The sequence below is a fragment of the Leguminivora glycinivorella genome, chromosome 9 (assembly GCF_023078275.1).
Source record: "Leguminivora glycinivorella isolate SPB_JAAS2020 chromosome 9, LegGlyc_1.1, whole genome shotgun sequence".
Lineage (NCBI taxonomy): Eukaryota > Metazoa > Arthropoda > Insecta > Lepidoptera > Tortricidae > Leguminivora > Leguminivora glycinivorella.
This window is the reverse complement of record NC_062979.1, coordinates 23,042,395-23,056,910: the sequence shown is the minus strand read 5'-3', so window position 1 is coordinate 23,056,910 and position 14,516 is coordinate 23,042,395. Positions and strand designations below refer to the sequence as shown.

The window sequence follows — 14,516 nt, the reverse complement described above, 5'->3', positions numbered from 1 at the left end:
CATACTTTTTACGACTTTGAGAGCTGATATCTCAAAAACCGTTCACTTTAAGAAAAATGTTTTTTAGAAAACTTGATATCATTTTAAAAGACCTTTCCATTGATACCCCACACGGGTATGTACATCGAAAAAAAAATTTTCATCCCTCAGTTACATGTATGGGGGCCCCACCCCAATTCTTTTTTTTACTATTTAGTGTCATAATTTTGTAGCGGTTCATACAACACATATTCCCATCAAATTTCATCACTGTAGTACTTATAGTTTCCGAGTAAATCGGCTGTGACAGACGGACAGACGGACAGACGGACAGACGGACAGACGGACATGACGAAACTATAAGGGTTCCGTTTTTGCCATTTTGGCTACGGAAAATTATATTATAAAATTTCATTTTAGTAAATTGCAGAATGCATCTTTGCAGTATATATTTCCATGTAATAATAAAATCTACTTTTTCTACTCGTTAAGGTTCAACCACATCGATTTAAACTTCCCGTAGTTTAGATCGATGTTCAACCATGACAAAACTATACAGCGGCTGTTTTATCATGGGTCTTGTGACGTGACATATTGAATGACGCTTGCCCGTCACGCCAATAGTACAACTAATATGTATTATACACATAAAAATTGCATGTTTTCATCTTAAGACGATACGATACAGGTCAATGCTCCATACAAACGCTCTCGACTATTTCCTCCCTGGTTTTTGAAGATAGAGCAATGATTTTTTCAACACAGATTATGATTATTTTTATCTGTGTCGGACCGTTTTGATTTTTTTGCTATTTTTATTTTTACAGACGCTAGAGCCAATTAAAAATTTCTAAAAACGGCCTTTTTTAATAAAGGTGTGATACTCAAGATCGGTAACAATTAGCCAAAAAATCTAAACGGTCCGACACAGATTATTTCATTGTTATTCAGATTCTCAATTTTCGTTCCGTTTAAATAAGTTTTGAAGGAGGAAACAGTCGAGAGCGGAACCTCGATTTTAAAGATTTTTTCGCAATATCTTTTAACTGAGTTGTTCTTAATGGACATTTTTTTTCGATAAATCTAGTTAATAACACTAGTATATTTAACTGAAATTCCCAAACTGAAAGGGAGACTCCTTTCCATTCTAGTATTTTCACTCCCATAGCGTCTTAAAACTCAAGATTTAAACAATATTTTAAGCAAATGCTATTAAAAGTTAAGATTTCACTGTGATATGATTTGAAATGTGGTCTTTCTTTAATCAAAATCGTTATTTTACATAGACATTATCCCATTCATATCGTTAGTAATCTAATATTTGAGCTATACTCATGTTTGAATAGGGCAACAAGCGATATTTTCTCCTTAAATATACATCATACAAGCTTTTTCCCGCGGCTTCGCTCGCTTTAGAAAGAGTCATTAGCCTATGTCACTCTTCATCCCTTCAACTATCTCCACTTAAAAAATCACGTCAATTCGTCGCTCCATTTTGCCGTGAAGACGGACAAACAAACAGACACACACACTTTCCCATTTATAATATTAGTACGGATTGGCAACCAACTATTACCAATCCTAGTTAAAACTTTACTCCACTACTATAACAGTAAATACCAATTAGGAGCTGCAATCATTGTCCCGACGTCTTCACTGCACTATTTAACCCTTTAAGTCCAAAACGACGTATGTATACGTGTTACTTTAGGATTGTAAGACTTTTTGAATGTAACAGGGGTGTTCTAAACGCTCAAAGAGCGTCGGCGAGCTATTTTTCGAAGGTCTTAAACTGACTTCGCAGCATGACAAACTCCGTGGATTACGCAAAACATAGCATAAAATATTATATTGGCAGGTACTTACGTTCATAGAAAGGACGGTTGATCGTGTTGTCCTTATCTAATGCATGGCACTACCCTATCAATTTTAAATATGTGAGGTTGTCAAAATCAAGTAATTACCTGTGCATGGTAAGCAAAGGGGTCGTCAAGTTTTGTCAACCTAAATTGCTACGTAGCATTGCGAGCCAAACGTTTCCGGAATCTATGTACCAAAAAGCCAACCTAGTTCGTAATAGGCTTCGGTAATAAGGCCAGTATATATGTACTATCAGCTGCAAAAATGCATAGAGAAATTATGAACGAATGCATTGATAAATTCGCTATGCACTATTGCAGCTGATAGTACCGGGGTGACATTCCAATTACCACCCAATAGCTGTTTGTTACGGTTGCGATTTGATTGCTCGGTTTATAGACTAATATTTGTTACGCTGGGGTTGGAGGGGAAATCTTCTGCAGGAGTCAGTTGGGCATTTTCGCGAGAACAATCACCAAAAAAATGCTTGTTTTCGCAATTTTATGTTTTTCCTACTCAGAATCACAAGCCCTTTCGATCCAGGACACAAAACAAGAGACAAAAAATGGTCCCAAAATGTTCTATTATTTTGCATACTTTCCACTTTGTAACCGCTGTAACAAAGTGTTTGAAAAATGGTAACGAAGTGGAAAAAATAAATTTGGGACGCTTTTTTCCGCCTAGTAGGATGAAAAGGGTTGTTAATTCTGAGTAGGATAAATAAAATTTTTGGAAAAAAAGTGAATCTTTTTTCACGAAAGTGCCCAGTTCTGTTTTGTGAAGCACTAAATAGGGTCCCTATGCCTAGCCAAAATTATTTAGTACACATTTAAGTTGTGTTCCAGGTACCCTACCCTACCGTACCGTAACCCTACCGTAGGGTTAAGAAAATAAAATCTCAAAGTATATTTCAGATTATATTTTTCTACAGAGTACCTATATAATATACTTAATAGTAGGTGTGTAAAGTTGCCTATGAAGTGCAGTGGAGACATGTCAAATATCTAAATTTTTACTATACTATATTTGTGAAATCGTCGTACCCTGCCGCCCTACATATAATGTGTTTCTTATTTGAGTAAAGTGCTGAAAAAATGTATCTTTCATCTAAACGTGCACTAAGCTTAGCTCTTGATCAATGACGCAATCGAGTTAATCATAAAAGTCGGGTACGACCCGAGTTGATTCGGCAGAAACTTCGAGAAGATATTCTCATACAGTTCCACCTCTTCCTTCAGCACGGCTGATGATGGCGTCAGTTCTTCGTCGATTTCCAGATATTCTTCCCCGTCTGTAGTGTATTCTGGCCAGCGTACTCCAAGACTGTCGTCAGGTGTTGGGTTCCTAGAAGAGAATTAAATAGGTACCTAGTTTAATATACCTGGTGATTGGTTGGTTCAAAAAGTAATAACAATAACCTTACATGTCGTATCTGACGACTGTTATTTTGTAGCCACAACAAGATTTTTACTGATAAAATACTTGAGCCTTATATTGTTTCTATATTTCAATGGTACTAACCATATTTTGCCATACCATTGATAATGTTTTTCAATAAGCCAATTATACTCACCCGCATTTTGCAAAGTTCGTCCACATTTTGGTGACATTATCTATCATTTTAAAGGTTGCAGATTCGGGATCGACTGTGAGGTTAAAGCCTTTAAGGGGGAACAAGTACCCCAGATCATCACCGTGACACACTTTCAGCTCATTCCCAAATAATTCAGCCAGACCCAGTCCATAAGTCATCAGATTCCTCTCGGACTTGCAGCAGAATTTATAAAAATAAAACTTGTTTGGGCTTGATTTTGCACATACCCTTTGCCACTGAATGACACCATACTGAAAATCTTCAAAAGAACAAAAACGCATCAATACATTGGGATCAGTGCTCCCATTCTCGTAAAATTCTTTTATTTGCATAGCTGCTTCCATCTGAGTTGTCAATCCGCAGTTAAACCTCATTTTCATCGGCACGTAAAATTCAAGAAACTTTGATAATTCCTTGACATGATCGTATCCCCCCCTAAGTTTCATGCTAAAGACACCTTCATGTTCCACAAAACCAGATATCACCTCAACTCCTTCATGTATTCCGTTTTGCAGCGCTTCCAATGGGTCTCCTTCAAAAAACCTCTCATTATCACCGAATTGTTTCTCGGAGACCACAGAAAACAATGGTATTGGCAAAGAAAGACCCCCAAGTTTCTCATGAAAGTATACAGGATGTGCGCAATTGACTAGCGAAGTAACAGGCTGATCTTTCAAAAATAATCCGATTTCTTCAGGGTCTGAAGAGTCGCAACCTAATTGTTGCGCCAAAGTAGTCGCTCGCAGCACAGGCCGAGTTGTATGGGCCCAGTAACAACTCATATGACTGCTCATGGCTATTGCCCGCTTGAACAAACCCTTTGACATCGGCGAAACGAGATGAAAACTGACACTCGCTCCACCGACGCTTTCACCAAAAATTGTAACGTTCTCAGGATCTCCACCAAATTGGCTGATATTCTTCTGGACCCAACGCAAAGCTGCGACTTGGTCCTTCATTCCAGCGTTTCCAGGTACTTCTTCGGTGTCCAAGCAGAGAAAACCGAGCACCTCAAGTCTGTAATTGAAAGTTACAAGTACGACATCATGTCTTACGAGGAATTCTGGGCCATAGTTATCATCGTTTCCACTGCCGAAGACAAAGCCTCCGCCGTGAATCCAGACCATGACAGGCAAAGGTTCAGCTGGCTCCAAGTCAGGGGTATATACGTTGAGGTAAAGGCAGTCCTCGCTTCCTTTCGGAGTTGGGTCCGTGAGGAGATCTATTTGGTAACAGATTGGACCGAATTCTGTGGCGCTGCGGACCCCTTCCCATGGTTCCGGTGATTGTGGCGCCTGTAGATATGAATTTATTATAAGCTTAAAATCAATTAAATATAGATCGTGGTAGCATCAATAGAGTATAGGTTAATATTTCTTAATGGATTATTAATGTATATCATCATCACTGTCATCGGTAATTTCACTAGAAAATTTTATTTTTAATTTATACCTGTTCCTAATTCCTATGTATTGTTGATTTTAAAAGACAAAAATATTTTTATTTAGGTTAACATCAGTTATGCAGCTATACCTTAATTCATAGAAGTCTACGCTCAGAAGAGTGGGTAGGTAATATGATCATTATTTATGACCGCTTGCAAAAAAATATATACACTTAATATTCTATTTAAAGCTATCACGCTAATTTTCAATTTCTGTCGTCAATTACATATATTGAAAGAGTTCCCTGATAATATGACGCCAGTGAAGATAAAATACTAAAATAAATACTTTAAAACTTACTCTAAACCTCAAATCTCCGACAGGGGGCGCAGCGTACGGTATTCCCTTAAAACTGTGGAACTGCCCACCGAAAGGGTTTTCCAATAGCTCCCCCTCTAACACCCCTTCACTTATCTCCACTATACTCATCGTAAATAAATTATTTCCAAACCAACTAGACCAACAATAATTCAATGCTTTAAGTGCATGAAGTTAGGACCAAAAATAGCACAATGTTTTAAGTGTACGAAGTTGGGACAAAAAAATTATGTTTTTTTAACCTGTCTGACTACAAGTGTCCTATGCCGCAGTTGGATGAAAAATGTTCATCGCATTTACGTCAATAAAACCGAATGTCATCGTTACATAGTAAATGGACTAGGGAGTTCCTAATAGATGCACAAGTTATCGATGAAAGGGTTAAATTCTTAAGGCTATCAATTTAAGCATTGTAAACTGAGGCAGTTTTAATTAAATAGTCTCAATTCTTTTTTTCGCATCCTTAACAACACGAAGTAATGCTGTAAATATTCACAAATTAAATAAATTATTACATACATACATACATACAATCACGCCTGTGTCCCATGGAGGGGTAGGCAGAGCACATGAAACTACTCAGGTTTCAGTGCCACTCTTGGCAAATAAGGGGTTGAAAGAAAACGAAACTGTGACATTGCAGTGACAGGTTGCCAGCCTCTCGCCTACGCCACAATTTAACCCATATCCCACAGTCGCCTTCTACGACACCCACGGGAAGAAACGGGGTGGTGAAATTCTTAACCCGTCACCACACGGAGAAAATAAATTATTATTTTACATAAAAACTAAACGTAATTGAAACTAAAACTATAATTAAAACTAGACGTAATTGGGCCATATTAGACAAATATGTCCAACAATATAAATTCGGCATCAATGTCCGGATCATAAACAAACAAACATATAACCACGCCTGTATCCCATAAAGGGGTAGGCAGAGCACGTGAACTACTCAAGTTTCAGTGCCACTCTTGGCAAAAAGGTGTTGAAAAAAATCCAAATTGTGACCGAATCAATTTTTTATTTTATCACACGTCGATTATATTAAATTGTATTTTTGTCTTTTTTTTGTGTTAATAAGTTACTATGAAAAGTAGAACTTAGGAAAAATATAACTCGATAAAAGGCACATCACTATCAGGTGGGATAATTATAGGTTCTAAATAATTCCGAAGGCCTTTATGGGAACACTACACCTCGTACGTGACTCACGCCTACATGGAAGGGTTCCCATGGAAGGCTTGTTAGTGTTGTGAATTTAAGCTTTGAGGCGTAAACTACAAAACTCGAGTCGCGACTTCTGAGTCTTACAGCCTCGAACCTTAAAGCCTCGACCATATAAGCCTCAACCTTATAAGTTTGCGTTGCTGCTTACGAGCACAGAATCCTCGAGTCTTTAGTCCTCAAGCTTTAAAGACTCCTAAGCTTTGAAGGTTTAAGTCTATAAGGTTTGTAGCATTTAAGTCTTAAGAGCTTTTAATAAACTAGATCCTAAGGTCAACAGAAGTAAAAAAATAGGCCAAGTGCGAGTCGGACTCGCCCACTGAGAGCTCCGTACTTTTTAGTATCCTGAGATACATGAGATACAGCGTGGTGACTTGACCAGGCGGATGGATATCTGAGTCTTAGTAATAGACTTATGTTTTTACCCATTGTGTACGGAACCCTAAAATCTACCAAACCGACACGTCAAATTAAGGGTTAAAAATAAATACTATCTGCCTATAAAGCTCGTTGTTTGAGCTCTTAAAGCTTGACACAGGCCTTCGAGGTTTAGGGGGCTTGAGCTCTCTATGAAGCCCGAGTCTTAAAGACTCACTCTTAAGATCTCATAAAAAGCTTGAGTCGTTAAGGTTCTGAACCGTTTCTGAGCTAAAACCTTTAACGCTTGAGTCTTTAAAGCGTGAACCTTTAGGGTTTGCAAGTCTTTAAGGTTTAAAAGTTTTCAAGACTAGTCTTATAACAACACTAAAGCTTGTACGTCAGAGTTTGTCTAATTCTACATTTATGTCATTATTTTAGAAAATAGTTTATGACGTAATAAGTAGGTATAGTATATTTTTTTATATTATTATAAATATTTTGATAATTGTAATTAGCGATTTGAGATGGATAATTTTTATTGGTATTGACTATTAGTTCTTATCAGTTAGGTATTATTTTAATCAAGTTTTGATTACTACATATTTAGACTTACATAATTACGATACCCTTGTGTTACCCGTGATTATGATGTATGTACTGCGTGGAAATATCGGGTGCTAGACAAAAATAAAACAGGTAATCAGTAATCACTGTCTATAGCTATAAGTTTCGGTCAATGTAAGTCTAGAATGATTTTAATCGATCTTCTATTAATAATTTTATTTTTAACTTACCATTTTAAAACCAGTTCTCGCTCGGTGTAGCTAGATTCAAGTGTCAAATAGTCTCTACGTTTTGGCTTCTGCTCCGCGCATGCCTCTGAAAAGTCCTAATAAGTTTTGTGATAAGAATGTTTGTCAAGAAACATTAAAATAATAATTCATACGTTTACGAATGAAATTTACACAAGAGCTATAGAATATTTTCAATAGAACCCTTTAATAAAGTTATTAAAAAAAAACTGAACACGTGTGTGGCAGCCTTTATCAATTACTAATGTTATTTGTTTTGACATGTAGGTACCGTCAATCACTTGACACTAACTTGAATGTTATTCTTAAGGGTCTCTCACACTAATAAATTCATTAATTATGAATGAAAATGATGAAAACTTTTTTTTTGCGAATTTAACTTAAAGTGATTATACTTCTTGACAAATGGTGCGAATTGGCATGTGAAATTTAATCGGTCTGTGATTACTATTTCTATTATGTATACTAATAAGCCTTAACTAAGTGCTGCTACAATTCTTACACCTCGCTGCGTTAAATACGGTTCTGTGCCGCGGCACCCTTAAATTAAATGGATAAAGACATTGCCGTGAGACATAGACATACGTTACAGTTTTCGTAGTCACCGTCAGATGTATGTGAGCAGCCGGAGGCCGCAAAAATATCTGAACACGCGTCACTTTGACTATAGAGAAAGAGACGTGTCGAAGATATTTGTATGCACCTTGACCACCACTTGTTTGACCACCGATATCTGTTGGTGACTGTACAATGTTCCGCAATGTACAGCTTTAAACAGGTTCCGTCACATTTAAAAAAATCATGATTCTGCTTTTGACTCTGACATTTTTATATTTTATGTTGTTTATCTTTTGTACATCGCCATGATTCGTAAAATGACAATAAAAGAATAAATATTAAAAAGTTTCTTTTAGTAAATTGTCTATTGCCGAAAAAGTTGCTGGTGACTACAGAAAGTAAAACGAAAATTGAAATTTGATTTAAGTTCATCTCCATTGCTCGATTGTGCAAGAACAATAGGAAGCTGATAGTCAAATTTATTAATTCAAATAGGTTTTTTTATACCACGTCGGTGGCAAACAGGTATACGGCCCGCCTGATGGAAAGCGGTCACCGTAACCTATGGACGCCTGCAACTCAAGGGGTGCCACATACGCGTCGCCGACCCATTAGAAACTTGTACACTCCTTTTTTGAAGAACCTCATACTGTAGTATAACTTAACCCTCTCAAAAATCTATAAGTATGACAGAGTACAGCGCAGAACCAGTCGTTATATAAATTGTTGGAGAAAGCCTATTTCTGTAAATTCTGACAGTAATCTAGCCGATATGATAACATTATTACGAATCAGAAACTTCCTCTAAAACTAACCTCAGCTCAGCCGATCAAAGTTCCACAAACGCTTCAAATGCTTTGAACGGGTGTTTGCACTCAAGTATCCAGGTACAAGCTGTTACACGCCGGGATGGCGTTACATGGCGTGTAGTTTACCATAAACTTCACTGGTTATCTACAAGATATCGAATGACAAATGTCTTAGCTGAAACGTCGATCGCTTACGCATTGCAGTAAACGAAATACCGATTGCAAGAGTGATAGAGAGAGATTGGTAGTCTTAAAGGAGCGAACAATATTCATCTTAGCAATAGTATTTTATCTGAATATCTACATAATTTTATATATGTACATAATTATTATCATGGTTTCTGGTAGGAATCTAAATACTAGGGTCTGTTCTGAAATTGAAGAGTCGTGGAATGTATGGAACCTCATACATTTCACGACACTTCTCTTTCCGAACAGACTCTAAAAAATAACTGAAAGCTCTCAAAAGTTCCAAAGTTTGTACTACTACTAAGTATGATTCAGGGACTCTAAAAAGTTAAAATAACCCCAATTTACTACGACGTTATTTTAGTTTATCAGTAGTTAAACATAAATACGGATCAGACGTAAATTCCCACCGGGAGAGCCCACCCCATTACCGGGCTACACGTAAATTGGCATGAACCATTTAGGTCCCTACCTGTCGCCCCGCAGATATGTCTTAATCGAGAGTTACACACGACGGTCTCTGGGGTGTGATGTTTTAAAGGGATACAACTGCAAGGAAATGAGCTTTGCACGTGGAAATGCCTGAATATCAAAGAATTTTGCGTAGCCGAAATGTCAACCGTTGATATAAAGCGCAAATGAGGAGGCACACTCAAAGATTATGACAGATGGCGCCACCTTATTAGTCCATTTTACAGATAAAGAACATACGTACATACGTGAGAGCGAGAAGAAGATATTTTTTTCTCTATCAAACACATGAATGACAGTGACATGCCTAGACACTTGTACAGGCGCCGCCTGGTGGATAAAATGTCAGTGTGCCTCCTCATTGAAATGTCATGTGATTTTTAAGTAGCAACTGGCATCATGATTTTTTTTGTTTGACATTTGTCAAAATAAGATTGTTATCTTGCTTTAGACAAATTGGCTCCAAAAAATTATGCTCCAATTAATTAAAAGATTGTCTTAACAGTATCTGTCTCCCATACAAAGAAATCCCACATCTCTTGTATCTATCCTACAGTTTACCTGTCCCCTGTCTTAATCGTCAGCCAGGGAACACGCACGATTAACTCGTGACATCCGGTATCCCAGGGGACTTAGTTGTCCACGAGAAAACAGCAATAAGAATGTATGAGATGTCATCCATTACGGCTTTCACCAACCATGGGTCCCTTTCAGTTGTATGAGATGCCGTTTGGTCTGCGGGTTGGACCAAATCCAATTGTAAGGGAAACTTAAATAGGATAAAAGGGATGAAAGCTGTTGAGGTAGTGTATTAAGATATTTTCTCTAACATATTAACTACTTATCTGTGTTTTACCGCATACCTATTGCCTACATCCATTCTAGGTGTTTTATTAAATGTTTCTTTTCTTCTTTCTTTCTTTCTTTCTAATCCCAGCGAGTGAGAAAGAGTTTACAAATGAAGAACAACTTTCCTAACAATAATGTTTATTCAGATTATACTGTTATTCTTCTCACAGAAAACTTTATACGATATGTAAAATGTTCACCTAGTTATAATAAAACTTTGAAGAATACGTTGCAAAACTTTATGACAATATGTAAATTCTTACCGTCGTTATTTTAGCACTATGGCTTCTAGATGTAGGATTTTTCTTGTCTCTTTAGAAGCTGTAAAACTGACTCCAAACTGATTCTAATCAAGCAAGTGCTAAAAGTGTTTCAGCTTTATAACCAAAGATTTACAAGGACTTACCTACTAACGTTAAGATCGATTCGAAACTAAGCCACATGCTAGAAAATAAATCTAAGACGACGTCAACGTGAGCTGTTTCGTGTTTTCCCAGAAACAGTAAAATAAAATTTGCTTCTGAACAAAGAACGAACGAGAAATAGATACCTACGTATATCTACCTAACATGACACACCGCGTTTAATTTTTGCTCTGGTTACCTAATTTTGGAAGTTCTTCAGTTAATTTGTCATAAAGAAATCATTTAGAAAGAAACAGTTTTCCGACCACGGAAAAAACACACATACATACACATACAATCACGCCTGTATCCCATAAAGGGGTAAGCAGAGCACATGAACTACTCAAGTTTCAGTGCCACTCTTGGCAAAAAGGGGTTGAAAGAAAACGAATATTATGACATTGCAGTGACAGGTTGCCAGCCTCTCGCCTACGCCACAATTTAACCCGTATCCCACAGTCAACTTCTACGACACCCACGGGAAGAAAGGGGGTGGTGAAATTCTTAACCCGTCACCACACGGGCAAAAACATTCAGCGGCAATTTATTTGCATCAGACATGCTTTAGCATCAATTGAAACGCATATTGAATAGCACTGCGTCTATCCAATAAAAGCGCCTGACAATAATAAACAGCAATAAAGCTCCTTCATGCTTATGCTATTAACATTTTTGCAGGCGCTCCAATTTTTTCGCGCCCTATTATCTAGTTTCGCAAAAATATGGAAATTATGGGGGAAAGATTCATTAATGCAGAAGCGATAAAGATTCACATTTATTTTTACCGCCATATATGTGGCAGTAAAATGATAATAAAGATGGATGTGAGTGCGATGTCGCGTAAACGCACCCTCGGACCCTGGATTTTATGACAATTTGTACCTCAATTTTGAAAATATCGGAATGAAGCAAGCACAGAGTTAAGTTTGAACCGTAAATAATACCTGCGGAAACGTTCTACAACTCCTTTATTGTTGGGTCTTAAGAATTTGGACCTTACAGTTTCACTCATAAGAGTCATAAGAATGTCGCATGCACTGAAAACTTGAAAAGATAAAATGGCAGTTTACAATTCTTTGAAAGTTCCTGCCAGCTAAAGGTATGAATTATTTGTTATTGGCTCTTGCACGTTGATAAATAAAGAGTAGAGTAGAGTAGGTAAGATAATAATATCTACAAATGTAACTTAATTTTTCTTTCTTCCCAATACCAACCAATAGGTGCGGAACGATTAGGTAGGTAAGGTACATACAAAATATGTGAGTTTTTATCATTTCAAGTTAAATAATTATACCTAGGTACCTAACGTAAAATTCCTTTTCTCAAACATGCAATGAAATATTGTCTTTACGTTCCTTAAAATGGGCTGGGAAGTATCGCTTTTTGGGCGCAACAACTCGAGAGAACTGTAAAGGGATTTCATATTATTTTTTAGGCCTAGGCCTGCAAAGTAACTTTTTTTTATAAAATATTGTCCTTTAGAGCATTTTTTTTATTTCATTGTATGTTTGAGAAAAGCACTATACATGCCTCGGCGTGAAAACGGATTCCCGGCCTCGTATCCCTATCCGGCCTCGCTCGCACGCTCGCTCTGCCGTATATACCCACTTGGCCGGAAATCCTCATTTTCCCGGCCTCTGATGTAATGTACTATTTCTCAAACATGCAATGAAATATTGTCTTTACGTTCCTTAAAATGGGCTGGGAAGTATCGCTTTTTGGGCGCAACAACTCGAGAGAACTGTAAAGGGATTTCATATTATTTTTTAGGCCTAGGCCTGCAAAGTAACTTTTTTTTATAACATATTGTCCTTTAGAGCATTTTTTTTATTTCATTGTATGTTTGAGAAAAGCACTATACATGCCTCGGCGTGAAAACGGATTCCCGGCCTCGTATCCCTATCCGGCCTCGCTCGCACGCTCGCTCTGCCGTATATACCCACTTGGCCGGAAATCCTCATTTTCCCGGCCTCTGATGTAATGTACTATTTCTCAAACATGCAATGAAATATTGTCTTTACGTTCCTTAAAATGGGCTGGGAAGTATCGCTTTTTGGGCGCAACAACTCGAGAGGACTGTAAAGGGATTTCATATTATTTTTTAGGCCTAGGCCTGCAAAGTAACTTTTTTTTATAAAATATTGTCCTTTAGAGCATTTTTTTTTTATTTCATTGTATGTTTGAGAAAAGCACTATACATGCCTCGGCGTGAATTTCCCGGCCTCTGATGTAATGTACTATTTCTTCGCTTGTGCTTTTATAAAAATGTGGAATTTCCCTTTATGCGGAAACTGCGGCAAAAACTAGGCGAACTTTTGTAAAGCCAGGTGAAGATTTGTATTGAAGGTGATGAGACGAGATTTTACAGTATCGAATAAGTCATACAACGTTATAATGTAACCATATAAGTACCTACTTATATTGTTCGCCATTTCACTTTTTGGTATAAATATGAGACCAATTATGGCTCGTGTGTTCAGTGGACAAATATGGCAATCCGGTTAATAATATAATATATGTAAAGTCTCAACCAACATCTGAAGAGACCGCTAGGATGGCTGTATCAAGGGCCAGATGCAGAAGGCGGTGATCTTGGACACAGCGCGGATCTCTCTGCAGCCTTCCACCGGCAGCTTGGGCCCTGCCCCGTTGCTGACGGTACCGTAGGTTAGGTTTTTTATAATTTTTTTATACGTTTTTATATTATTTTGTAAGTGTTTTTGTATTTTATTTTTATACTCATATTATAAACAACCTAACTTAAGAAATAAATTGAATAAAAGAATAATATGTAAAACAGTGGTAAACAGTGGAAACAAAAACCTGGTAAATATTTCAAATAGGAGAAATTACCCGCCAATCGGTATTGTCCCCTATACTTACATTATTTCAATGATTTCTAACTCCGCGCCAAAATGGCCCTCAATGTCTCGACTATCACAGATCGATAATTGGTGAATCTATTCTGGAGTGAATCGCGCGGTAGGGGCGCCGTGACGTCATAATGAAGTTGAAAATGTTCGCGACAACCATTGATCTATAAGTATGGACACGCGTTTCGGCTGATGCATTGACTACTTTTCATAACTTCGAAATATCAACTTTAAAATAACTTTGAGCAAAGAGCATAACAGTTTACATTTTTTTAGTTTACGTTTTTTAATACCTCGTTCTGGCAAACAAGCATAAGGCCTAATAGTTATTTGTTATACAAGGGTGCAAAGTTGTATTTTAACGCCGAGTGTGAAATTGAAAAACGTGCAAGTGAAAGGATTCCATAGTTGAACCACGAGCGAAGCGAGTGGTTCGAGAATAGAATCCTGAACTTGCGAGTTTTTTTAACACACGAGAAGTAAAATACATTTGCACCCGAGTGTAACACAAAACTTTATAATCATTTGTTTTGTCTCCGTTGTATCTTTTTTCTGTATCTCTTGCTGAGGTGTGCCAATAAAGAGTATTCTATTTATCTATCTAACTTTTCCCCTCACTATAGCGAGGAAAGTAAAACGCAAAAAAAACGTGTTTATCACTGCTTTCAGTAGTTCCACAGGTGGTAAAACATCGTCATCACTAGATTCACTAATTTTTATCAATTTTAAAGAATTAAAAATGTCTATATTCGAGGTCAAATTACTTTA

The 14,516-nt window shown here is 37.3% G+C and overlaps 2 protein-coding genes across 2 annotated transcripts in view; both read right to left on the bottom strand.

Moving 5' to 3' along the window:
* The window catches only part of LOC125229781, a 517,609-nt gene that overhangs the window by 471,984 nt on the left and 31,109 nt on the right, over positions 1 to 14,516 (bottom strand). The gene's annotated exons all lie outside the window — the stretch shown is intronic.
* On the bottom strand, positions 2,833 to 5,414 carry LOC125229782 (juvenile hormone esterase-like). The gene is made up of 3 exons (XM_048134723.1): positions 5,179 to 5,414; positions 3,413 to 4,728; positions 2,833 to 3,183 (listed from the first exon to the last, which is right to left on the bottom strand). The coding sequence occupies exons 1-3, from the start codon at positions 5,305 to 5,307 to the stop codon at positions 2,964 to 2,966; spliced, it is 1,665 nt and encodes a 554-aa protein (XP_047990680.1). The 5' UTR covers positions 5,308 to 5,414; the 3' UTR covers positions 2,833 to 2,963.